The following is a 27,000-nucleotide window of genomic DNA, read 5'->3' as shown; positions in this document are numbered from 1 at the left end:
TAAGGTCCTTAAAATGCAAATCAAATCATTTCATTTAAACATTTTTACACGTAGGAGGAGCGGTTAAAAATAAATAAATAAATAATAATATGGCCGCTACGGTGCTGAGGTCACTGCTCTTTAATGTTTTCCCTTCATAAAATATTGACACGGAGTCTGCATTCATATTTCATGAGCCGATATTAGCAAATAAGAATAATATGCAGTCATGTGATAGATAGACTGAACAATTGGATACAGCCTACTGAAAAGGGCGAGGGATCAAATTATTTACTCTAGGCTGCGTTCAATATTCAATTAAACTGCCACAAACAGCAGGGTGTGGACTTCCAGTTCCAGCAAAAGTCATAAATTAAAATATGTTAATATTCAAAATATAATAAAAATATAACAAAACAAAAAAAAAAAAACAGGAAGATGTACAGTGAGGTCCGAGACCACATAAAAAAAAAAAATCTGTGATATTTTTTCCATTTAAAAAGAAAATAAACAAAACGTATAACTTTTTAAATCTTTAAAACAAAGAAAGAAAATGATTCATATAGATAATGTGTCATTTACTTAGTCTCTATATGAATGCAAGCAAAATTGTGATATCGACCATGTTAAGTGCTTTGTACACCAGGTTCGATATTCCTCATGTCTCATCTTTTACTGAAACATGTATTCGGATGACGCTGGAATTTATTTGATCTAAAACGGATCATGAGGATTTACATGAACCTGTGAGGTCAGTGCAGACTGGAAAACACGGTGTCATTAACCCAAAAAAGAGGATGAACCGAATACTAAGTAACGGAAACTGAAAATAGTTGTACATATTCATATAATAAATAGCATATAATACAGTAAATACTCATCCCCCCCCCACACACACACACACACTGTATATAAACCATGAAATCAGAACCCTGTTTGTAAAACTCTGACTTGTTCTGAGGTGACAGTCGAATGATAAAGGGAAGGAAATACATCAAGAGAAGAATGGTGCAATTCACATTAAAGGGAACTTACTACACTGCTGCTATATTGGTAATCGTTCTTAAAAAAAAGAAAAAAAAAAATAGAAACAAACTCGAGGGAAAAAAAAACCGATCCAAACACAGATAATGAATTCCTTATGGGAAATACCTGTTGTTGTTCCCACATTAAAATAAGCATCCGTCTCGGTTTTCTTGTGGGAACGGTCAATTTGAAGCAATGACATCATCAGAAAACTGACCTCTCCGGTTCAGTAAATGTCAGCTATGCACATCCAAAGCAGATGTGCAGACAGTCAGTACAGCAGGACATACACCAGTTACACAACTACAGCCACAGTAACGGAGAAGATCTGTGATACAGATGTCCTTGTTGAACTAAAATAATTATTCATATCTGGCACTTTCTGTGGCCAAAGTGTACTGACTCGTCTCTATGCACACAGACAAACCCAAGGCTGGATGATTGGTGCTTCTTGTCTAAGACAGGCTCTGTGTAGTGTCTACTGAGAAATCCTCAATGAAATGCGCACACCTTCGAAAAGGAATGTGTCTGTGCAGTGTCTGGGTTTCAGCCAGTACAGGAGATTATAAACTAAAGATGTTTAGGAAATACAGTCAGCTGCATGATTTTCGGAGATGATCAAGATTATCTCCTGCTGCGCGGTGAGGACGTGAAGACCAAAAGACCACAGATTTCAGAGATGTAGCTGCTTTCGCTTTCGATTCTTATATGAAGACTGAAGCTTCGAAGCAGAAACCATCACACAGGTTCACCGTAAAAAAAATAAAAAAATTAAAAAATAAAAATTATCAAGCTGTTGGGCTCAACATGCACAAAAGAAGCCCCACTCGAATACACACAAGTCTATAAATCTTACAAGTGTGGTGTCCTCAGAAGAAGCGGCTCACATTTTGCACACTGTGGAAGTCAATGATGCCTCTTCTTTTCCTCTCTGACCTTCAATCTGGCCAGGAAACGTTTTAGGCTTCAGGGTGAGGAGTCTGATCTTTTAGAAACCAGTTTCGCATAAACATATACACTACCTAAGCAAACAAGTTATCTTTGGAAAACCGGAAAACTCTCTGCATGCAAGGGTTAACATTTGCTCGCTTTGAATTCTTAAGGTTTTAAATTTTGCCATAAGCAAACCGAGTTTAGTTTGAAAGTTTTGGATTCTATACAACGGTATTGACGGATTGAATGATCCGATATGATGCTTTTCTATTGAAAAACAAAATGTGCTTACCTGAACCACTTCGATGCCTCGTTTCCTGAAAGAGAAAAACACAAACGTAGACATTACAATATATTCCTTGATATTTACACAAATTCAAGAACAACTTTATCTTTTTTTAAATAGAAACTAGAGATATGAAAACTACTGTTGCCTGAATCACAGACAATTGTTTATATCTCATAATCAACAAAAAAACATAACATATCCAATCAGAAAGGTCACACATTTATTCTATTCAAATAACATTCAATGCCCACTTATGACAATCTACACTACATAGAGAAAGGTTTGTAGACAGAAGAATGGTATGTGCTTTCTGAAATTCCTATTCCACATTTAGTCCGTTCCATTTGCTGTTCTAACCTCCACTCTACTGAGATGATGTTCCCAAAGGTGTTCAATAGGGGTGTAACGCTATCGTAACGGTAACAAACGTTTTCAGTACAGGGCTTTCGGTTTCGTACAAACGTGTAGCAAATGTATTTATTTTTACGTCAGGAACAGCCGTGTTAAAATCTGAGATCACTCAGGAACGTATTAAGGGACAGACAGCAAGTTTGTTTAGTGTCCGCCTTGCAGTCTGAGAGCATTATTATTATTATTATTATTATTAAACTCAATAATAGCTTCAAAAATTTCTCTTAAAAGGAGAAAATCCTGACAATTCCACATATCGAGGGAGTGAATTAATGTAATATAGAAGGAATGAAGACATTAGTTAAAGAATGCTGAAAACTTTTATGTAAAACACACACACACACACACACACACACACACACACACACACACACACACACACACACATCTGTATTAACCAACAAATGTAATGTAGAATTTTTTCATTCATTATTTATTTTTAATATAAATCTATTTAATTTGTGCCAATGTAATCAAAATAATAAAGTGTATTACATTAATTTGATTTATGATACTTTATTTGTATAAAATATTATTTTATAAATGATTAAACCAAGCAGGCATTTGATTTCAAATCGTTTTCAATATTTAAACTGTTGATGTTCACAAATGTTATTAATAATAAACTCAGTTAATAAAAAGACCCTCCTGAAAACTGTACTGAAATTGTACTGAACCATGACTTTAAAAAAAAGGTGGTACATAAAGAACTGTGCATTTTGTGTACAGTCACGGTCAGAGCTCTAAAGCAGGCTACTTAAGAGCTTCCACTCCAACCATGCTAACCGTATCATCACTTTGTGAGGTATTGTCATGCTGAAACAGGTTTGGCTCTTCTAGTTCACGTAAAGGGAAAATTTGAATGCCTCCACATCCAAAGACATTCCATACTTTTGTGTTTCTCCACATACTGTATAGATAGAAATATCAGGTATTCTAATACTTGGTCCTCACAGTGTATCTGCTTAGAATTCCAGATGGAAGCAATAAAACAACTAGGACCATTCAAACTTGAGCTGTTTGAGAAACACTAGTTAGATGCACTTCTTTTAATCCACTTTGAAAGTGCACAGATTTCATTCCACAAACTAAGTTTCCTGTCCAAGAATCATTCATCAAAGCGTACAGACTCGAGTCCTACATTCGAGCTTAAAATATTTCAACAGCTTACTTTTTATATAAAGATAAATAATATGTCCAATGTTTGTCGCCTAGTAACCCAACAGCAAACAAATCGCTAAGAATCCTTACTGGATATGGGAAAGAATACATGGAGGACAAGCTGACAAGTGTCCAAGCTTATTTCAATGAATTTCATAGGATGGTGTCATCAGAGGTTTATATGAGGAGATGATAAACTGAAGTCAGTTTTACTGACATTATTACACTTACGAAATTACGTAATCCCAAATAAAGTGGCAGGTCAGCCATGGCACAGCGTTTCAGTCTTTCAGCTGGAGAGAGTGAAGGCTATTATGCGTTTCCTCTGCAACATGTGACACCAACCAAAGGAGAGCATTATCTATCCACATACATAAGCTCACAGATGCTCCTGACTGAACCAATCACAAGTGCCATCCATTAAAACCAAACAGCACTGCCAATTACAGATTTTTAGATTTTTATCCGAAAAACCAAGCAATCAGTAGACCCATCTCGAGATAATCAGTCATAAATAGTAGAATTACTGTGTCCCAATTATTGGTAGATTTTTGGAATGTGAACACTTTTTTAGAGAATATTGACCAAATTCGGCCTGCAAAGTATGACACACTTATTTTAAAAGGGTGTAATTCGCAGATGTGTGAATGAATGATAAATGAAATGATACTGTATATAAATTCTATATAAAATAATGAATGAAGAAAACCTGAAATGCAGCAAGGAGGGATGTAGACTAAATTTGTTGGTACCCCTCCATTAAAATTTTTTTTTAATAATTTGATATTTCAAAATGATGAAGGACAGTGGTGTTCCTCATTGTCTATGCCATATTGAAGAGGCATCATTATTAAAGAAAATATTTTAAATAAATCGAAACTTATGTCGTGAAGGAGGAACCAAAGAATGTGTATGTAAGCTCGGGTATGTAAGCTTGCTATATTCGTTTCCTGCACATTCAGAAGTATGTCATTTTTTTTGTTGCGTATACAGTACATGCTTTTAATGCGCATTACAAGTCGGCAAACCGGGGCTTCCGTGTAAATGAGCCTAATCTCAAACTACTTCTATGCATTCGTATGGGACGGACTTAAATCCAAAAGTGACAAGTGAGGCAGAAAACAATGTAAGAACAAAGAGAAGAAAGCAGGTGAAGGCCTGGACTCTGACTGTGGGTTTCGTGCAGAAACTTGAACACAGTATTAACGCTGCCCCAGAGGACTAGGCCAAGCTGGGATTTAGGTTATTTACATGGCAGTTGTTCAAAGGCGCTAATCTGTTCAATACTTTAACCTAAAACACTATTAAAGAGCCTAACATGCAAAAACAGAATACATCCCATAATACATATTAATACTGCAGCCTTTCTGTTTACAAGGAGGATGTTTTTTTCTCTTTAAAAATAAGTGACTGTGTAAGATGTCTGCTCACACAGTAGGAATGGGCAGTGCATAAAAATACAATTGTATGTTGTATGAATGAGAAATGTGAGTCGTTCTGTATAAGGGCATCTGCCAAATGGCATAAATATTAATACCTCTCAACATTGCAACACACATTAATACAGTAGCATCTCCTAATGCAAACCCGATCAAGAGCTCCATGCCGCAAAGACATTCAGAACACGTTAATGTTCATTGCATAGCTTTTCTTTTCCAATAGGAACAAGAACTGAATATGATAATGTGTGCTGTCAGAGCTCGTTTTCTGCCATGTTATTGGTGGAAGCACTTTGTTCATACCAAACTTAATGTTTAATGACTCCCAGCCTTTTTTTTATCTAAATTCCCCAGCAGAATTATTCCACTTATCGAGTCTGACTAGGGAACACTATCAGCACTCATCATGAGTCCAGTGAAGCCAAGTATCAATCAATCAATGAATCAAAGAGGAGTAGGCGGCAAAACAATCTATTATGAAATGCTGGCAAATAAAATATATGTAAAGATTCCATTTATGATCTTAATATCTGTAATGCATGTTTCACAAAATAACACACTATTAACTCCACAAAAACTCTTTTTATTTAAGGTTTCCATTTAATGATCATGTTTTATCGCAGAGCAATGTGGAAATTCAGTGTAAGACATTTAATTCCTTAATTCTATTAAAGCATAAGTCCATCTTTTTGTCCATACTACTGAACAGGCACTTTTACTGCTGCCTTAGCTTTCTATGGTTTCAGCAGGGATTCCCGACCATCAGCTGTGTGAGACAGGCGTGTAACACACTCAGGCATTCAGAATGTTTTCGTGCATTCCTTGTTGCCCTGGCTACAAAGAAACTGTCTAAAACAGCTATTGGGCTAAGCTTATGTGTGTTGTGTATGTGTGCTGTGTATGTGTATGTGTATGTGTGTGTGTGTGTGTGTGTGGGGGAGAGAGAGAGAGAGAGAGAGAGAGAGAGAGAGAGAGAGAGAGAGAGAGAGAGAGAGAGAGAGAGACTGCATTCATAGTCAGTCTACCATAGCCTTCTCACCAACTTCATCAGATACCCTTTTAAACACAAAAGGCCTTGCCAGAGCTTAAATAGAAACAAAAGCCCGCCTTTGACACAATAAAGTATCGCAGGAAAAAAAAAAAATCTAAAAACACTACAGGAAATTGATTCCCATACTCCTTTCAACAAACTCCTGCACAATAAACCTGCTAACCTCGAACAAAAAGTTCGAACAGAGACTTCATATTATGAAGAGCAAAACTTGAGTTGTGGAGCACTATACAATCTCAGGGTGTGAAAACAGGATCAACTTTGGTCCAAGCATGTAAAGGAAGTAATTATTTGGTATGTAAAAATATTCTGTACGCCTTGTGACCAAGTTGTGCTGGATCATTAGTTAGTCGCATGATCAGAACAAATTATGTAGGCGAAACCTGTAGGATGAGCTCAATAACTTAATAACTAAACCCCCGATGCAATATTTTTTACTTGATTTCAGTCTCTAAGGTTTGGTTCTCACATGTAGACAATGAGGGTAAAGGGGGTGGGGGATAGAGCAGCTTTCCTACATAACACAACCTTTACCAACATATCAGCTACATTACAGTAGCGCAAAGACGCTGAACTTTTTCTAAAAAGAAAAAAAAAAAAAAGAACATAAAAACTTGAAATACAAAAAATTGGAAAGACAAAAAAATTCAATAACTAATGCATCAGTGCATCATAAGTGCATTCAGTCACTAAGTATCATGTATAAAGTATGTAATGGTATTTTTGTAAAAGAAATGATTCGCTGAAAGGAACGTTATCTGCAACATCTGCAACTCCTGATGGCTTCACTGCACACCGACTTCTCACCAGTGTGATCAGACTTTGATAAAAATGCGTCAGCCAAATGAACGCTCATAAATAATAAACACATGCAAACACGTTTCCTGGCGATGGGTTTGAGATAAACACACCGACAGCGTTTGTGAGAAGCTCGAAATCCATTGCAGCGCCGCTTTCGTGCTCGATTTAGTCGTAAATACATGGATGTACAAATCAACACGGTCAGCTAAAAGCTCGGCGCTCACAGTGATCACATTGTTCTGATCTCTTCGCTTCGTTTTCCCCTTCTCGCGCTCTCTCTTTCCTCTCACACGCTCCTTTTTTTGTTTCTCAGTTAATCAGAGGCATGTCTGGCCTATCCATTTATTGCATAACTATTCATTCAGTTGGAGATTGGTACAGTGGGATACAGCTTGCAGTGTGAAACAGGGTTAGTTTCACTATCACAAATGTCCAAATGTGGGTTATAGGAGCTCTTTTTCTTTTGCCCTCTCTCTCTCTCTCTCACACACACACACACACACACACACACACACACACACACACACACACACACACACACACACACACACACACACACACACACACACACACACACACACACAGAGCCAGGACCTTTTGTCGAGCCAACAATTCTGTTTGCTCAGGTTTCAGTGGCCACAAAAAAAAGAAGAAGGAAAAAAAAAACAGCACCTCAGCACAAAAGCCTACTCTTCACCTGCCTTGTTATGCTTACTCAGGTTTCCTTTGCTCTCATCCTCTGAATGCTGAATAACCCGGCTCCTCTACAGTGAATGACCCAAACACCAGACATGAACATATAATACACTAATTCCAGACAGGAAAAAAATAAATTAAAAATAAAAAATAAAAATGTTTTCCTAAGCATGCTTACTGATGACGGTTTGGCTAGAAAATATGTCAGATCGCAGCTAAAGAAAAGCATGAGAAAGCAGAATCATGAGCTCATGTACACCCCAGATAAATGGAAAAAAGCTTGATCATGTGTAACACAAACAGAAGATGAAAGATGACTGCTGAGACTTTTCATAGCTGAAAAAAGGTAGTGGTAGATCGCAAATGTAGTGTGGGTAGATCGCATGACATAAAAAAAAAAAAAAAAAGAGATATTTATTTATGCATTTTTTATAGTAGATAGAACAGTTTTGACTTGGTCATTTTATAAGTAGCTCGCATGCTGAAAAGGTGTGTGCACCCCTGCATTACACAGTCAAATCAGATTTAGAAAAGTGACGAAGTGAACAGTTTTAGAGGTTGGCTTGTGCAATTCGTCTCCCTTTAGGGCAGGTCACAGGGAGTGCACCGTTCCATTAGTCACCAGATCTAGGGGCGTTTATTATTATTATCATTGCACGTCTGCTCTGACGATTTAGCAGAAAAAACTCAAATGTGTCTGCTTCGGAATGTGGTTGTTAAAGGTGTATAATGTAATTAGGTTGAATTTTATTACTTGGCTCAAAGGTTATTAAACATCAACCAGTAACCCATTAAAGTGTGAAAACCTTTACTAGTGCAGAACTTTCTTTATTTATTTTTTATATATATAATTATTAACAGTTCAATACAAAAGTTTGGGCACCCCTGATGAAAGAACGTATTTGATTGCTTTTTGAAATGAAGCGATCTGAATCTTCAGACCTTGTACAAACACCTAAGAACTACGGGAGCCTCTGAGCAGATTAAGGATCTTAAAATAAATTTAACTTATGCCTCATAAGTGCACCAAGCTCACAATTACAGCTTATCTGAAATGTCATTATGAAACTGGATCGTCGTGGCAAATAAGAACGGCTGGATAAAACTGCTACACATGCTGAAAGGCAAAGTGAAACCCCCATACGACAGGAAGTACCTGCAGGAGGGTTTATCTGACAGAGGAGTCATGGTTGCACCATTCTATTCTACAGCACTGCTTGCACTAACCTGATCTGCATTAAAGAGTCATCAGAAGGAAAACCCTACTTGCATCCTCATCGCAAAAGCGAATTATCTGATGTATGCAAAACATTATTTAGATAAGCCAGAGACATTTTGAAAACAAGTGCCGTGGATCGACGAGGTCAAAGAAAAATGGGACTCTCTGGCATATAAACACCAAAAGGTATATTTGGAGAAAAGAAGGATGAAATGAAAATTCTAAGTTTTGATCAAATGAACTGTTTAGCCAACTGTTAAACCTGGGGTGGTTTTATAATGTTTTAAGGTTGTATGGCAGCCAGTGGTACGAAAGACATTTAATAGGGAACTGAAAAATGTATTACAGTAAATATCAGTAAAGTCTGGCTGCAAATTAGTCATTGAAAAAATAAATGCGAAAATGTTACCAAAGGTCAATGAACTCTAATACACCTCAAAATCCACTATGTACTACTTAAAATAAAAAATTTTTAAAAAGCAGGCCTTTAAATTTCACTTTAAATAGATTTTAAATATTCTGTAACTATCAGAGAGTCCAAATATTTTACAACTAGGAATTGCGTCTTTTTGGGTTAATTATTAAAACAAGCCTCTACTACAGACTCCTAGAAAACCTTGGCTACAGACATTTTATTGCAACAGCGGTATTGTGTTTTTGAATGTAGGGTGTCAAAAAGTATTGCACATGTCTATTGTATGTTTATTTAATGACTTTTTTAAATTCATGTACATCAAATATAAAGTCATAAATAATCAACAATAATTTGGTTTCGTTTCGGAAGTATAAAATTTGACATTGGGGTACCTGAATTTTTGCACACATTTGTATATATAATCAACGTTTCTTAACTGGTGGCACTGTTCAAAAAACTTTATGCATAACTAATTAATTACGTGTATAATAAATACTTCATTACATTTTAACATCGTTTCAGAGAATGTGATTATATTTTTTATTTAAACCTTTAACACAACACACATTTATTCGCAACGTGCTTTCTTTACTCAGATATTAAAAAAATAATAATACATTGAAAAATATTTTTTAATCACTAGACATTTGTTTTACTAAACTTGCGCCAAGTCTCAAATCAAGCACTTAAATGAGACCCACATCCGGTAATTAATACCGTCCGTGTAGAAAAACTTAGTAACGGTTCCGTTTGGTGTCCTGATAACTGACGTAATTCAAAAGACCATAATAACTTCATTTACAAGACTTGTTTTGTCTTCATGCTCTAGAATGAGTTTGCTTTTACTAATAATAAACACACATTTGTATTAAGCGTTCATATTTGTCCGTGCCTATGGTAATGTATACGTGAAAAGTATTAATTTAAAGTAGAGAACTAATAAAAATGTGCGATTAGGTCACGATTAATCACGAGTTAAATATTATATCAATAATATATTATCAATTGACAGCCATGTATACAGTATCAAAAAAATTATCAGTACACCCCTCACATTTCATCAACCGTTTTAGTACAAGCTCTCAAGAGACAATACTATAGAAATTGAAATGTTATATACTTATATAATATATAGAATATATTTTAGAGTAGTCGAAGTGCAGCTGGTAAAGCAGTATAGATTTACTGTCCTCTAAATATAACTCATTCAGTCCTATTCAGTTTTTCTCTGCTTGACAGGACCATACAAATTTCTGTATCCTGTATCAAAGCAGTTCAAATGTGGTGCTTTGAGTACAATTCTCTTATACTGAACACTGGATGTCCAACATGGTACCTCATTGTAAAGATTCTCTGAGGATTAGAATTGTTGCTCTCTACAAAAAAGGCGTAGGCTATAAGAAGATCAGTAACACCCTGAAACTGAGTTACAGTGCAGTGGTCAGGGTCATATAGAGGTTTTCCAAGATGGGTTCCACTCTGAACAGACCTCGCAAGGGTCCATCAAAGAAGTTGAGTCCTTGTGCTGTGCGTCAGGTGCAGAAGCTGACTTTAAAAAACAATCACTGCCGACATTAATTTGGAGGTTGGAGAAGCGGAAGGCCCGGTTCCGAAACTGGTCTAACAAAAAAGCCCACAAACAGTTTGCTAAAGGCAACCTGTCCAAAAGCGTGAATTAATGGAAACATGTCCTGAGGTCTGATGAGACTAAGGTAAACTTGTCCAGCATGTGTGAGGACACCCTGGTGAGGAGAACCAAGAAAATTGTGTCTTGCCTACAGCCAAGCATGGTGGTGGTAGCATCATGGTCTGGGGCTGCATGAGTGCTGCGGTTCATTGAGGGAAACATGGATTCCAACATGTACTGTGACATTCTGAAGCAGAACATGAATGTTTTCCAACATCATAACAACCCCAAACACACTGCCAAGATGACACCTGCCTTGCTGGGGAGGCTGAGGGTGATGGTGATGGAGTGGACAAGTATGTCTCCAGACCGGAACCCTATTGAACACCTGTGGGGCAACCTCAAACAGAAAGTGGAAAAGTGGCATGTGTCTAACATCCAGCAGCTCTGTGATGTCTTTATGGAGCAGTGAAACTGAATCCCAGCAACAGCCTGTGCAGCTCTGGTGAATTCCATGCCCTGGAGGATTAAGGCAGTGCTAGATAATAATGGTGCTCACACAAAATAGACACTTTGGACAGTTTTGACATGTTCACTTGGAGTGTACTCACTTTTGTTGCCAGTTATTTAGACAATAATGGCAGCACATTGACTACTATAAAATATATCCAAGTTTAGTTTCTACAGTATTGTCCCTTTAGAAGATACTAAAATGTTTGCTGAAATTTGAGTACTTACTTTTTGTGAGATACTGTTATTTTTATATACACATTTCCTGGTATAAAAACACCATGCATGCAGTATTCTACTGAAATAGCACACCTGAGATACAGATGTCTCCTTATTTGTAGAGTGGAGGTGAGCATGCGGATGCAGCATGAAAATGTGTAGTTATATACATACACAGACCAGGCATAACATTATGACCACCTGACTAATATTGTAATGTCGAGCACTAACAGATTTAACTTTTTCAGCAATCTGTTGGATCGGACCACACGCACCAGCCTTCGCTCCCCACGTGCACCAATGAGCCACGACCGCTCGTGACCCTGTCGCCAGTTTACCACTGTTCCTTCCTTGGACCACTTTCGATAGATACTGAACACTGCAGACCGGGAACAAACCACAAGATCTGCAGTTTTGGAGGTGCTCTGAGACAGTCGTCTAGCCTTCACAAATTGACAAACTCGCCTTACGCTTGCCCATTTTTCCTGCTTCTAACACATCAACTTTGAGCAGAAAAAATGTATCAAAAACATATATATATATATATCTCACCCACTAACAGGTGCCATGATGAAGAGATAATCAGTGTTATGCACTTCATATGTGTGTGTGTGTGTGTGTGTGTGTGTGTGTGTGTGTGTGTGTGTGTGTATAAGAGAGATAGAGAACCAAGTTCGTGTGTACGTGTGTGTGAACAGGGTGTGTAAAGGGTTAAATGTAATGTAGATATGATGAAGATGATAATGATGATGACGATGATGTACATCTCTTACCTGCACATGTCGGCGAAAGCCAAGAAATTGAGCTTCTTCATCTTCTTCTCGCTGAGCCAGTAGCCCACGCGTTTTCCCCGCAGAAACGTCTGCATGTCCCCCGATGTGGCCGCGACACGAAGAAACTCGAGGACAGCGTTCACTCACACGCACAGCCCTGACAGGACAAGACAAGACATGAGTGCTGATTAGGCGGCTGTGCGGATACACCGCGGAGAGACACGCGTTACCTGCTATTTTCTGTTCTGTTTACAAAAAGAAAGTCTAGAAAAGATCCACCCGTAGAGAACCCCGAACAGTGCTGAGTAGAAGGTGATGCTGCTCCGGGTTCAGCAATGCTAACCTGTAATGGCTACACTAGGAGACTGTGTGAGGAGGAAATACAGACACGCGAATAAAGGCGCTAAACACCGCACACATCCTGTCTCGTGTCGGGGCGAGTTTTTCTCTAATGTCGGCCTGCATACTTGTTTTGTTTTTCTGCATGTATTTGAAGCGAGAAACAAACAGCGGAGCTAGTTAGCAGAAGCAGCACACGCGCGCGCGCGCCCACACGTCGTTGATCCCCAGAACCGTTCATCGCCCGGCGTGACATCGGATCGTTTGGGGAAGAGATCGCTGCGCGGTGGCGTGACAGGTTCGTGCAGGGCCATAGCTCTGGTTCTGGGACTGAAATCAATCGGCCAAACTTGATCAGGTACCTACCGAGCTAGCTAGCGAGGACATCTCCCGTTCCGTCGGATAAAGCTGCCGGGGTTTTCGCTAGCTGGAGGGCTGTCCGTGATTCTCCATGAGCTCCCCCCGGGTGAAAGTCGAGCTCAAGGGGCACGCCGGGGCGAAGCACGGAGTGAAATATGAAGTCTGATCGCGCGAAAATTGCGAACTGAATCCCTGGACTGATCACACCCTCGTGACGTAAGGCCGGCCTCATTTAGTCATACCGCCGGGGCGTTTGCGTGCGTGCAGGCGTGCGTGCGCGCGCACACACACTCGCGCACGCACACACAAATAAATTTGAATACATAAATAATATTAAATAAATATATATTTGTATATTTAAAGTTTCTCTCTCTCTCTCTCTCTCTCTCTCTCTCTCTCTCTCTCTCTATATATATATATATATATATATATATATATATATATATATATATATATATATATATATATATATATATATATATATATATATATGTGTATGTGTGCACACAGCGCCTCCAGCTGGTCATCACATTGACTTCTGTTTGTACCTCCGCGTTTCCTTTAGGGGGCGCGATTGTACTAGTTGCATTCATGTGATTCGTCTTCATCGGATTCAGCAGAAATCAGACTCTCAATGAGAGGTCAATTTCTATTCAGCAACTCAAATTTTTTTTCAATGTACGTTTTTTTGGTGTTTAGCGCTTTTAACAATAGACATAAATAAAGGGGTTGTAAAATTCGAATTTAGTACTAAATATTAGTCATAACTTCAATATGTTATATGTCAGTTATAGATCTGTTATATTATATTAATTATGTTATGTTTCTATTCAATTCTATTATATAAAATTATATCGTATTCCTTATTCATTTATTTTATTTATCAACCTTTTGATGTTATTTTTGATTTATTTGTAACGGTTGTTAAAGGCTTTTGGTGCGTGTATTTACAGTGTGATGTTTATGTGTGTGACAAATTCAGTTAGAATTTCAGTACACTTTTATTATTTAGGGGCATGAAATAGGCATGCTGATATAATATGATGTAATATATTGTTTGTTTTAATCTCTAAATGACAGCAGTTTTGTCGCATACAGCTACAATATCACACATACTGTATACTGCAACTATGGATGATCCAGCAAATAAATACATGAACAGAACTGGATCATTATTTTGTGATACATTAAAGACATTTGGGTCTGAAATGAATATTTTATATCTAGATATAGAGCAGGGAACCATTTGACGGCAGTTTACCTTATTTGCAGGTTAGAAGTGTATATGCACAGATCGATTTATAGTGGATGAATGGAAATAGCACTATACAGAGTTATTCAAGAAGAATGAACCGATATGAACATGATCATGACGCATTGCTTCAGTGACCATTTGGAAAAATGTTGATTGTGAGTATAATACTTTTCCTTAACAAAATATTGCGTATTTAAAGCGGTTGATTCTTTTTGAATAATCCTGTATTATATTTAGTTGCATATCCCTTGCATCAAAATGATAGTTTTATGATGCTTTTCCAGTTTCTTTGGACTGATACTGCAGCTTCTTTTAGTGTTGTGTTGTTTTGTTTTGTTTTTGCTGTGCAAAAAAAAAGTTGCCAATTAAACTTAATTAAAGCGGTCCGGTAATTCCACGTTATCATCTATTTTTAGCTTTAATAAATATCTTACCTGTTCTGTTTTAGCTGAACTTAAAAAAACGTGTTAGTCATTTTGTTTTTGACAGCTCTGTGCTTTAAAAATGGCGCCAGCAGAAACGCTTCAGGATCAGACATGCACGACACTTCCGGTGGCGCCATTTTTGTAAAGCACAGAGCTGTCAAATCAAAATGACTAACACGTTTTTTAAAGTTAAGCTAAAACAGAATAGTTAAGATATTTATAAAAGTGAAAAAAAAAAAAAGATGATAACGTGGAATTACCGGACCCTTTTAAACATAGGCGACAACTTTTCACTCATGGTATTAAACGTTTACCTGAAGTACCGTATCCAGACGTGTATTATTATTTTTTTCTATACGAGAGAAACGTTAACAACTAATCCGGAGTCTTTCTTGAAAAAATCGAAAACATTTGGTCATACAATGTGGATTATGATTAGCTCGTTGCTGTGGTAACCGGGGACGTCATTAGTGCGCATGTCCGTTTAAATCTGTATGGCTATGCTCATAATGATTCACATTGCTAACTGAACTCTATTGAATTGTATTATTTTATACGTTTTGCTCCTTATGTGATATCTGAACCCTGTGTGTGGTCACGAATAAAGGAGGTGAATGTAATACAATGATAACTAACGTGTATTTTTTTTTAGATAACAGTAGATCCTCGAGTTGTTAGTCAGTATCCAGCCTTCACTGCTGTAATCCAAGCGTCACTTTGTGACATCTAAACACTTTCACTTCTGACAGCAAGTTAGTTAAAGGTCTTAGAGAGCATGTACAACATGGTCCTAGTTTTAGACATTTTTTAATAGCAAGAATAAACAAACTTTCGAAATATCACTGTGTATAAGCCGTCTCCCGCCAATGTTTTGAATGTGCGCGTTGGTTAACCGGAAACATCCAAAGACGTCACTTCCTCATATGAAAGAATGGCCGTTGAAATGGTCTATAAATGCTTAAATGAGGTCAGAGCAGATTTATTTGTTGTTGTTTTTTTTTTTTTTTTTTTTTTTTTTTTTAATAAAAACAAATACTGAGATTAAAAGTCACATTAGCCAGCAGACAGATGTTTATTGTTGATATGTTTGTATATCTGACTTTTCACTTAAGCCCAGAGGCTTAAATCTTCACTGTTGCAAGATTTAAAAAAAAAAATGCAAATGTACAAGATGAGGAGTTCAAGAAACACACTGTACAACATAAAAATATATACTTTTCATAATTTTTGTAACAATCTGTACAACTGTTTAAAACGTATTTACAGACAATTAATGCATTTTCATGTAGAGAATGTACAAGTGGATGAAGCTTTTTTTTTTTTTTTAAGTAGAAAAAGGAAGTGCTTTGGACTGATTTTCACCCTGCATGGTGATCACAGCATGGGGCTCTGTGTTTTCTGTAACCGTGTCAATGCTCAGCGTCGTGCAGCTGGACTTGCCAAAAGGCTCAGAATGGATGATAAGCAATGCAGCTTCTCTTTAACCAGCTCAGGTAACTTCTCATTCTCCTTATAGCTAATCACAGAATGTAAAAAGAAATTCAGTAATAGGCGAAGCTTATTTAATTATACAATGAAATTTAAAAAACATTAATTCCTTTGTTTTGATAAAAGTGCTTTACCGGGTAATGTGTCCTTCAGGAGAGGTGAATGTGATGCAAGAGACTCCTGCCTGGACCACCAACTGGGACCCATCATTAAACTGTACCCATACTTCTCCACTTGTTAACTAAAAAAATCAAATAAATGAAAACACCAACGTTTCACTGAGAATTAATCGCTTTAATGTATGGATCAATTTATTTCAAATGAAGTTTTGTTTATTTTTTGCAGTACCCTTTATATATGTTTTTTAAATTCAACTATTTCTTTTCTGAAGAGATGTTGCGAGAGCAATGAATAGTTTACCTGAGAGGCCCAGCCGATGTTGGGTACAAAGATGGACTTGAGCACTTTCCCTGCGCTGACACTACCTCCATCTCTGGCTGACTGTGGTGAGTTACCTTTAGCCAAACTGGCTGTGGTAAAATCAGATCCACTGTAGGAAATCATCTAGTTATATATATAAAAAAAAAAAAGGCAAATATATTACAACCTGACATTTGTAACATAGTACACACTAATGCATCATAAACATATTTGAAATGTGTGTCTTACAGAAGGGGTTATGTGGGGTTGATGAGGTGGACTCAGGCACACCTGAGCAACCTCAACAGGAGCTGTAGGAGCCCGATCAGATGCGGGCTGAGCCACTGGGCAGGAGTAGGCCGAGTTAGTGGGCCTTCTAGTAAAGACGCATGAAACAAATGTATGCAAGATTGAGACTGAGACAACAGAATGGACACTGTCCTGTTAAACATAGAAATCAATCACTATCATAATGCATGTAATGGGATCTAAGGAGTGGCATATTTCAGAAAAAGTGTCTGACCTGCCAATAGTTATGGGGAAGAACGGAGTGGCTCCAGCACTATGCTGTTCCTCAGCACTGATGGCAGCCTCCAGAGACAGACACATCCTGTGCCCCTGACACAAGGACAAACAAAATTAACTTGTTGTATATGGCTAAATAGTATCTTAATTTGATGACACAACAATAGCTGAGTGCACAGAACTCACAGACATCACTAACATTTCATGACTTAAAGATCGTTAAGGATAAAAGTACTGGGCAGAGCATTACCTCATCTGTGAGCTCCATGTAGCGCCTGCACTCAGGGCTTACGCCGCTTACACCTATATCACCTTTCAGTGTGTACGACTTGCCGCTTTTCTCCACCACTCGCACCTGATCGCTTGTCTTATGGGTTTTTGCACCTAAAAAGCAGAACAAATAATGAGTGGACACGAAGACTCTTAACAACAAAATATAATAAAGGCCATATTACACATGCATTGCAAAGGTCAGAAATAAAGGTATTTATAAATGTGTACATATAATAATAATTACAAAATTCTGGTATAATAAAAAAAGTAAAATTTTAACTAACAGCTCAAACATGTAATACTCACCATCATAGAAGCACATTTCCAGGTCTGCACTGGGAGAGTTTTCCATCAACATGCACTTGGCAAACTTGTTGTACAAGGTTACTTTTGGGGTCTTTGATTTCACCAACTGAACAAACTTTGTGGCATACTGATACTTCTTCCAGTACTTCTCTAAATAATAAAACATTGAATTTATGACAAAAAAATGTGTCCCCTGTTCATAAAGGCATATCCACAATGCAGAATAAATGATCTTTAGCAAAAAAAAAGAAAAATAACTAGAACTTCTATAATTACAAATTCAGAATCCTGTTATTTCTTCAAAATAGTACCTGGCAAATCATCAAAGCTGCATATAAAAATGTCTTCTGGGGGAGAGGGCGGATGATCCAGCACAGGAAAACCTTTCCCGTCATTGGGTTGGTACACGGTTACCTGAACAGACAAAAAAAATAATTCTCTAGTCACTTAGTTGTCTTCTACTATTTATGATGTGAACAAATGAGTAATTTATTTACCATGGAGCCATCAGAGGATATCCTCAGTACTTCCTTGACCCTCTCCTGAGCTCCTTGGCCTTTTAGAAGCTCCATGCACACCTCTCCTGTGTCTAAGATACTGACCTAAAAAAGAAAATGTATAAACATATTCTGCACATGTAATCCCAAAAACAAACAATGCACAGTAAAAGACAGTAAAAATAGTGTGAACAAATTCACAAGTACAACCTTCAGGATATGTTTAACAGCCCTAAAGTAATCTCACTCACCACAGCATTTTTGGTCTTTTGTCGAATGGGCTTCAGCCTGGCTGAACAGAGAGGAGGAAACAGAGGACTCTTCCTTTCCTTTCCCTCATTAGCTTTGCTCCTGGACAGAGGAGCAGTTTGGGGATCTACACAGCCTTGAGGTGTTGGAAAGTGGCTCATTCCAAACCCATCCTCCCTACAGGGAAGGGGGTCACTGTGAGAAGAGGCTTGGTGGTATAGCTGAGAAGGATGGCTACTCGTTGCTCTCACTGTTGGTCGGTCAGGGCAGGAAGGCAGAGCCCCAACTGCCTCTCGCCCAGAATGAAAACTGCCACTGTTGCTGTAAGTGCTGACATCTGCTGGCCTCTTAAAAGAACCTTGGAAAAAAAAAAAACAATAATCATTTATCATAGTTCATCATAAGAAAAAAATAGATCAACCTTACATTTAATGCTCATTACTATTGTTTTGTTTATTTTTTTATTTAGATGAAGATCCCTTTGTCAGCTATAGCAGATTTTTCTTTCAATCTCCTATCAAACAAGTAAAATACCATCTGTGCAGAACCATGGCTGTGCGCTGGATTCTGCCGTCTGTAATCTGACAGGATGTACTGGAGCGGAAAAGGAGGACCCAGAGCTGTAGAAGGAGATGTAATAGAAATGTATTTCTTTAATAATAGAAACATACTTATACATCAGTCATATAATGGCATTTCCAATAGAAGCAAACTTTTATACTGAAAGGATGATATATAGGAACATCAATTAAAATGTTTATCCAATACCATCTAACTCTAGACCTAGTCTCTGACCTTGCAGGCTGTTTGACAGGTGGAGAGGGTAGACGTCCATGTTCAGCATAATTGGAGGTCGATGGGAAAATGCGACCGGATCCCAGAAGTGTCTCCTCTGAGTGGCATCGCTCAAGCTCCACCTCCTGCCTAGCATGGCTATAGCCAGCACCAGAGCGATCAGAGGAGTGTGCCCGTCTCAGGTAGCGAGAATGAGGCCTTCCACTGACAGGATCCACAGCTATCCTTACACTGCCTGGTGCATGTGGCTGCCACTCCTGATCTCCTTTAAAGCTGGAACTAGTGGATTGCTGTGAATGGCTGGGCAGTGGCACCATGCGGTTGGGTAAGGCCTGCCCAATCACCTGCCTGGTTTTTCTCTGGAGCCGACTGCTGCTGCTGTTGCTGGTAACATTCGATGCTGTAGATATTGTCGCTATGCCACTGTCCATGGAGCCTCCGTCACTACCCCCGGAGTCTTTGTTTGCAGTGGATCCATTCTGAGTCATGAAAGGGTGGTCTAGCACTGCTGACAAGCTGGGTCTCAGAGCAGGATTCTTCTGTAACAGCAGCCGAATAAGATCCTGAGCTTCAGCTGACACATAAGTGGGCATCTGGTACTCCCCTAAAACCACCTTACTGAGCGTGTGTTTGACAGTGTCTGTGTCGAAGGGGGGCCTTCCCGTCAGAAAAGCATAAAACATACAACCCAGTGACCAGACGTCCGACTCCAAGCCATGTGCACTCCGGGTGGCCACCTCAGGAGAGATGTAGTTGGGAGTGCCACACATGGTGAAGTGCTTCTCACTAGGCAGCTTGAGCTGTGTGGCCAAGCCAAAGTCCGCGATTTTAATGTTCATGCTGCTGGTGAGAAGCAGGTTAGACAGAGTCAAGTCTCTGTGCATAATGCCATGAGTGTGCAGATACAGCATGCCCTTCACAATCTGGTGCATGAAGTGTCTCACTGTTGGAAGAGAAGCATTCAGAACAATGACTTGGAGTTGCATTTCTGTCGAAATCGCATTTTAACGCTTAAAATAATTGAAAATCAATTACCACCAAACATTATGCATTTTACCGGTTCGCTGTCGTTACAAAAAAAAAATTCACCTTCTTCTTCTGTGAAAGGCTTCTTCTTGTCTTTCAGATAACGGCTCATTTCTCCGTTATGACACATCTCCAGGACCAGATACACGTAATTACTGTCTTCGAAGTAATTGTACAGCTTCAACAAAAGAGAACAAAGGAGGAGGGGTCAACAGACGCTTACCAAAAAAAATGATCCAAAATCTAGCAAGGGAACGCTTTTATTATACCCAGAGTAGCACAGCAGTAATATGTTTACCGTTTAAAACAATTTTGCAAAGCCCACACAAGATTAATTTGGACATGTATTAAATAACTAAAGCAAAAACACACAGTCAGGTACGGAAAGGTAAATCACAGCTCACTAGTCTGACGCCACACTAACGAGTCCCTGAGGGAGAACTGTAACTCACCTCCAGGATTGAGGGGTGTTTTAACCGACACTGGATCTCCACCTCGTTAATGACACGTTGCACCATGCCAGCTTTGTGCATTGCCTTCTTATCAATCTGCGGTAACACAGGGGAACCAAGTACAATTACACAGAGCATATGCCGCCCTCTTAACCGCCCATCTGCCCTTACAAAAAGATGCAGAAAGGAAAAGCAGAGGGGACAGTCTTACCATTTTGATTGCTACTTCCAAGCCCGTGTTGACAGACTTTGCTCTGTAGACGCAGGCAAAGGAGCCCTTTCCGAGCAAGGTGAGAACTTTGAAGTCCTGCAAATCAAAAGTAGACGTGAATGAGACACAGATCTGACCTGCAGGGTGTGAAGGGTAAATAACACAAAAGAGCAGGAAATCTCCTCTCTCGTCAGAACACAGCGCCTATGTTTCTCTACCTCGATGTTCAGATCTTCCGATGACGTGAGGATCTGATCATTTACCGCACGTGCAGAGCTAAGAGTTAAATCCTGCATTAAAGACCGAATCGCGTCAAACATCTTTTCAAAAATGTAATTTTGTGTCGCAAAAGATGTAAGCGGTGTTGCCGATGTCACCTCCGTCTGTCTGAGTGTCTGTCTCTCTGTGTGTGTGTGTGTGTGTGTGTGTGTGTGTGTGTGTGTGTGTGTGTGTGTGTGTGTGTGTGTCCTGCTCTGATAGCGTCCCTGGATACCTGCATCTGACAATGACATTTATTAAACCGACACTCAGACTGATCCCGGCTCTGTTCCCGCTTATTTACCTCCACTGGACGCCATCGCACGTCTCCTAGCAACAGAACACGTCCCAATTCTCCAAATACAAACCGTAAACACAGGTGCTTAAAATCCCGAGTGAGAAGTTGTGCGGCTTTGCCCTCAATCACCCCTGTATCCATCTACATCCTCCACCCACCCCCTCCCAAAACACACTCAGGTTCTCTCAGACTCTCCTCCCGCGGTTAGTTAGCTAACCTCAAACCAGCGCGAATGCTAGTTTCCCACTGCAGTAGCTCCACATATTAAACTGCAGTGAAAACGCAGTTTGACTAATTTACAGATACAAAATAAAAATAAAAACACAATTTTGAGTATTTTGATAGTCTCACATGAACCCGCCTAGCTAACGTGGCCGCGCAGCTCCGCAGCTTACCTCGATTTTATCGCCGATAGAGACGCTCATTTTTACTTCATTACACTCCTTATTTGAAAAGATTCTTCAGGCACGATGGATATTTTAAATGATAATCCTTTTTTTATTTCATTGAACGCGTGCTTTTGCCTTTTGCAGAGTGTAGAAATCCATATAAAGCTCGTGGCTCCGCTCCGCTCCAAAATATTTTCCTTTCCTCCATTTTGAAAAGTCCGCCCGTTAGAATCGTGCTGACGTAGCGTGACGTCACCTGGAGGGCCCGCCACGCCTGCACGCACGAGATTCAGCCTGGAGTCAAAAAGTGCCCGGATGTTTCACCTACACAGCTTTTACACCAGAGGGGGGCACAGAACAGAAAGAACACAGAAAAAATAACAACTTTTTAATGTTTATTTAATGTTTATTTTATTGACTATTTAATTCAGTTAATAGTTAAATCATACAGTATCAATAAGAGTAATACAATACGCACGTTAGTGCGCGTGACATTATACTGACTGCCCCCACCCTCACTTCTTCTTCTTCTTCTTCTTCTTCTTCTTCTTCTTCTTCTTCTTCTTCTTCTTTCGGCTGCTCCCATTAGGGGTCGCCACAGCGGATCATCTGTCTCCATACCACCCTGTCCTCTACATCTGCCTCTTTTACACCGACTACCTGCATGTCTTCCCTCACCACATCCATAAACCTCCTCTTTGGCCTTCCTCTTTTCCTCCTACCTGGTGGCTCCATCCTCAGCATTCTTCTACCAATATAATTCATGTTCCTCCTCTGCACATGTCCAAACCATCTCAATCTCGCCTCCCTCATCTTGTCACCAAAACGTCCCTCTAATAAACTCATTTCTCAAGTTATCCATCCTCGTCACTCCCAACGAAAACCTCAACATCTTCAGCTCTGCTACCTCCAGCTCCACCTCCTGTCTTTTACTCAATGCCATCAACATCTTTTACTCAACATATTTTACTCAACATCGCAGGTCTCACCACAGACCTATAAACTTTCCCTTTCATTTTTGCAGGTACCCTACTATCACAAATCACTCCTGTCACTCTTCTCCACCCACTCCACCCTGCCTGCACTCTTTTCTTCACTTCTCTAACACACTCACTATTACTTTGCACTGTTGACCCCAGGTACCTGAATTCTTCCACCTTCTCCAGCTCTTCTCCCTGCAACCGCACAACTCCACTGCCCTCCCTCTCATTCACACACATGTATTCTGTCTTACTCCTACTGAGTTTTATTCCCCTTCTCTCCAGTGCATATCTCCACCTCTCCAGGCTCTTCTCAACCTGCTCCCTACTCTCACAACAAATCACAATATCATCCGCAAACATCATAGTCCAGGGAGACTCCTGTCTAACCACGTCCGTCAACCTGTCCATCACCACTGCAAACAGGAAAGGGCTCAGGGCCGATCCTTGATGCAGTCCAACCTTCACCCTGAACCAGTCTGTCGTTCCTACTGCACACTTCACTGCTGTCACACTGTCCTCATACATGTCCTGCACCACCCTCACATACTTCTCTGACACACCTGACTTCCTCATACAATACCACAACTCCTCTCTTGGCACCCTGTCGTACGCCTTCTTTAAATCCACAAATACACAATGCAATTCCTTCTGTCCTTCTCTATACTTCTCCATCAACATTCTTAAAGCAATTAAGGCATCTGTGGTGCTCTTCCTCGGCATGAAACCATACTGTTGCTCACAGATGGTCACCTCTTCTCTCAGCCTGGCTTCCACTACTCTTTCCCATAACTTCATGGTGTGACTGATCAACTTAATTCCCCTGTAGTTACTGCAAGACTGCACATCTCCTTTATGTTTAAAGATCAGTACCAGCACACTTCTTCTCCATTCCTCAGGCATCTTCTCACCTTCCAAAATCCTGTTAAACAATCTGGTCAAAAACTCCACTGCCATCTCTCCTAAACATCTCGACGCTTCTACCGGTATGTCATCTGGTCCAACCGACTTTCCACTCTTCATCCTCTTAATCGCTGCTCTCACTTCCTCCTTACTAATCCTATCCACTTCCTGCTTCACAAACTTCACATCATCCAACGTTCTCTCTCTCTGATTTTCCTCATTCATCAGCTGCTCAAAATACTCCCTCCACCTTCTCAACACACTCTCCTCACTAGTCAACACATTTCCCTCTCCATCCTTTACTGCTCTAACTTGCAGTACATCCTTCCCAGCTCGGTCCCTCTGCCTGGCCAATCGGTACAAATCCTTTTCTCCTTCCTTAGTGTCCAACCTCTCATACAGCTCCTCATATGCCTTTTCCTTGGCTTTCGCCACATCCCTCTTAACCTGCTGCTGCATCTCCTTGTACTCCTGCCTACTTTTCTCATCACTTTGTCTATCCCACTTCTGTTTTGCCAACCTCTTTCTCCTTATGCTCTCCTGCACTTCCTCATTCCACCACCACGTCTCCTTGTCTTGCTTTCTATTTCCAGATGTTACACCAAGTACTTTTCTAGCTGCCTCCCTCATCACTCCTGCAGTAGTTGCCCAATCATCCAACACCTCTTCAACACCACCGAGCCCCAGTCTGACCCCTTCCCTGAACCTCACACTACACTCTTCCTCCTTCAGTTTCCACCATCTTATTCTTCTTTCAGTCCTCACTCTCCTCCTCTTCTTCTTCGCCTCCAAAACCATCCTACAGACCACCATCCGATGCTGTCTAGCTACACTGTCCCCTGCCAACAACTTACAGTCTCCAATCTCCTTTAGGTTGCATCTCCTGCATAGCACATAGTCCACCTGTGTGCACCTTCCTTCACTCTTATACGTCACCCTATGATCCTCCTTCTTAAAATAAGTGTTCACCACTGCCATTTCCATCCTTTTAGCAAAATCCACCACCATCTGCCCTTCCACATTCCTCTCCTTAAAACCATACCTACCCATCACCTCCTCATCACCTCTGTTCCCTTCACCTACCTGCCCATTAAAGTCTGCCCCAATCACCAATCGTTCTTTCCTAGGTACACCATCTACCACTTCATCTAATTCACTCCAGAATCTTTCCTTCTCCTCCATCTCACAGCCAACTTGTGGAGCATAGGCACTGATGACATTTATCATCATCCCTTCAACTTCCACCTTCACGATCATCACCCTATCAGAAACTCTCTTCACCTCCACAACACTCTTACTGTACTCTTCCTTCAGAATCACCCCTACACCATTTCTCTTTCCATCCACACCATGATAAAACAGTTTAAATCCACCTCCAATGTTCCTGGCCTTAATCCCTTTCCACTTGGTCTCCTGAACACACAACAAATCCACATTTCTCCTCTCCATCATATCAGCTACCTCTCTCCCTTTACCCGTCATAGTACCAACATTTAAAGTACCAACCCGAACCTCCACTCTCCTCCACTTCTCCTTTCCCTGCTGTCTCTGTAGACGTTTTCTCCTCTCCTTCTCCTCCTTCGGCCAACAGTAGCCCAATTTCCACCGGTACCCTGTTGGCTAACGATACCTGTGGCGGTTGTTGTTAACCCGGGCCTCGACCGATCCGGTATGAAATTCTCATTTGTGATCCGCATATTTGATTTGGCACATGTTTTATGCTGGATGCCATTCCTAACGCAACCCTTCCCATTTAACCGGGCTTGGGACCGGCACTAAGAGTGAACTGGCTTGTGCATCCATAATGGCTGGGTTTGCCCCCACTCTCACCACCACCCGAAAACCTATTTTATTCCTTTTCCATGGCTTGATTTTACTGTATAGTATCCTTTCCTCAATTTCTTTTAAAATACTGCAAATTAAAACATATGCAAATACTAAAATTCCCCCTTTTTTTTTCCTCGTTCTTAATTTGTGCTCAGTTGTGTCTTAGCAATACTGACCTCAAATCCAAGTAAAAGAAACACCCTGATGTTGATTCTTTTTAATTTCACGTGATTTCACTGCATAAATACATACTTTTCTTCATTCTTCTTATCCAAACACTGTACACAAGAGATGTCTAAACAAGGGCTCCCAAAGAGGACCCTTCATTTGGCCCACCATACCATATATGAGAAGAGGAGATATGAGAAAAAAAAATGCCATTTGGAAAAACTTTTGAAAAATTAGGATCAGCTTTATGACTTTCATTAGAGGCATTGAACTCTACCGTACTATAAAATGGACTGTTTCTCATGTTTTCTCTTTTATTTATTTATTTTTAAATATAAAATCATAAATGAGAGGAACCATGGCAACTTGAATATTTTGAATCGAATATATTGATTGGTATAAGGCAACATAAAAATTCAGCCCACATCCCTTAAGTCAGGTATGATTTTTGGCCCTTGATAGGAAACAGTTTGTGCCCCTCTGCTGTACATGATTGAAATGGCTTTGAATTTTTTTTTTGGCTACACATGCCTGTTTGAGTAATGCAGAATCAGACTGCATAAATGTTATGTTGACCTAAAGTTTTGTTGTATATTAGATACCTCTCCTGCAATACTCTCATAATGTACACAGATTTTAAGCGATTCATGTGCAAAAGCAATTTTTCAGCAGAGATTAATCTTACCTGAGAATTATAATAGAAAATGTGGAGCTGAAGATAATTATATATTTAATAAAATTCCCTCCTGTTTAGTCAGTAATCCCACACATTTGTTCCATTTTCATATTTTACTTTCAATATCGGGATTAAATACTATTTAAACATCACCTTAGTTATTGCATTAGACTCACAATGTTTTTCTGTGCAGAATGGTCTCTTTATTAAAGCCTTGTCATCATAATTAACCATTTTTTATGATATTTTAACTTTTACCTCGATATCAAATCTGTTTAAGGACCTGATTGAAAAGTTTGTTTCATCATGTTCTGTGATGATAATCACCTTT

The 27,000-nt window shown here is 39.6% G+C and overlaps 2 protein-coding genes across 2 annotated transcripts in view; both read right to left on the bottom strand.

The window, feature by feature from the left end:
- itpk1b (inositol-tetrakisphosphate 1-kinase b) overlaps window positions 1–13,464 on the bottom strand; it is a 42,730-nt gene extending 29,266 nt beyond the window's left edge. Inside the window, exons 1-3 of the mRNA XM_083543725.1 lie at window positions 13,255–13,464; window positions 12,550–12,706; window positions 2,231–2,255 (exon numbers count right to left, since the gene is read on the bottom strand). Of these exons, the coding sequence (XP_083399851.1) occupies window positions 2,231–2,255; window positions 12,550–12,644 (120 nt within the window). The 5' untranslated portion in view covers window positions 12,645–12,706; window positions 13,255–13,464. The remainder of the gene's footprint in view (window positions 1–2,230; window positions 2,256–12,549; window positions 12,707–13,254) is intronic.
- Window positions 13,465–15,976: 2,512 nt separating this feature from the next.
- Window positions 15,977–22,394, bottom strand: plk4 (polo-like kinase 4). Its single transcript, XM_083543653.1, has 16 exons — window positions 22,122–22,394; window positions 21,171–21,266; window positions 20,960–21,055; window positions 20,571–20,685; window positions 19,482–20,424; window positions 19,221–19,306; window positions 18,689–19,044; window positions 18,438–18,542; window positions 18,252–18,354; window positions 17,941–18,090; window positions 17,612–17,745; window positions 17,360–17,454; window positions 17,086–17,212; window positions 16,837–16,980; window positions 16,551–16,657; window positions 15,977–16,444 (listed from the first exon to the last, which is right to left on the bottom strand). The coding sequence occupies exons 1-16, from the start codon at window positions 22,149–22,151 to the stop codon at window positions 16,345–16,347; spliced, it is 2,787 nt and encodes a 928-aa protein (XP_083399779.1). The 5' UTR covers window positions 22,152–22,394; the 3' UTR covers window positions 15,977–16,344.
- Between the last annotated feature and the right edge of the window lie 4,606 nt (window positions 22,395–27,000).

Source organism: Silurus aristotelis, assembly GCF_946808225.1.
Source record: "Silurus aristotelis genome assembly, chromosome: 6".
NCBI lineage: Eukaryota > Metazoa > Chordata > Actinopteri > Siluriformes > Siluridae > Silurus > Silurus aristotelis.
This window is presented reverse-complemented; position numbering and strand designations above follow the sequence as displayed.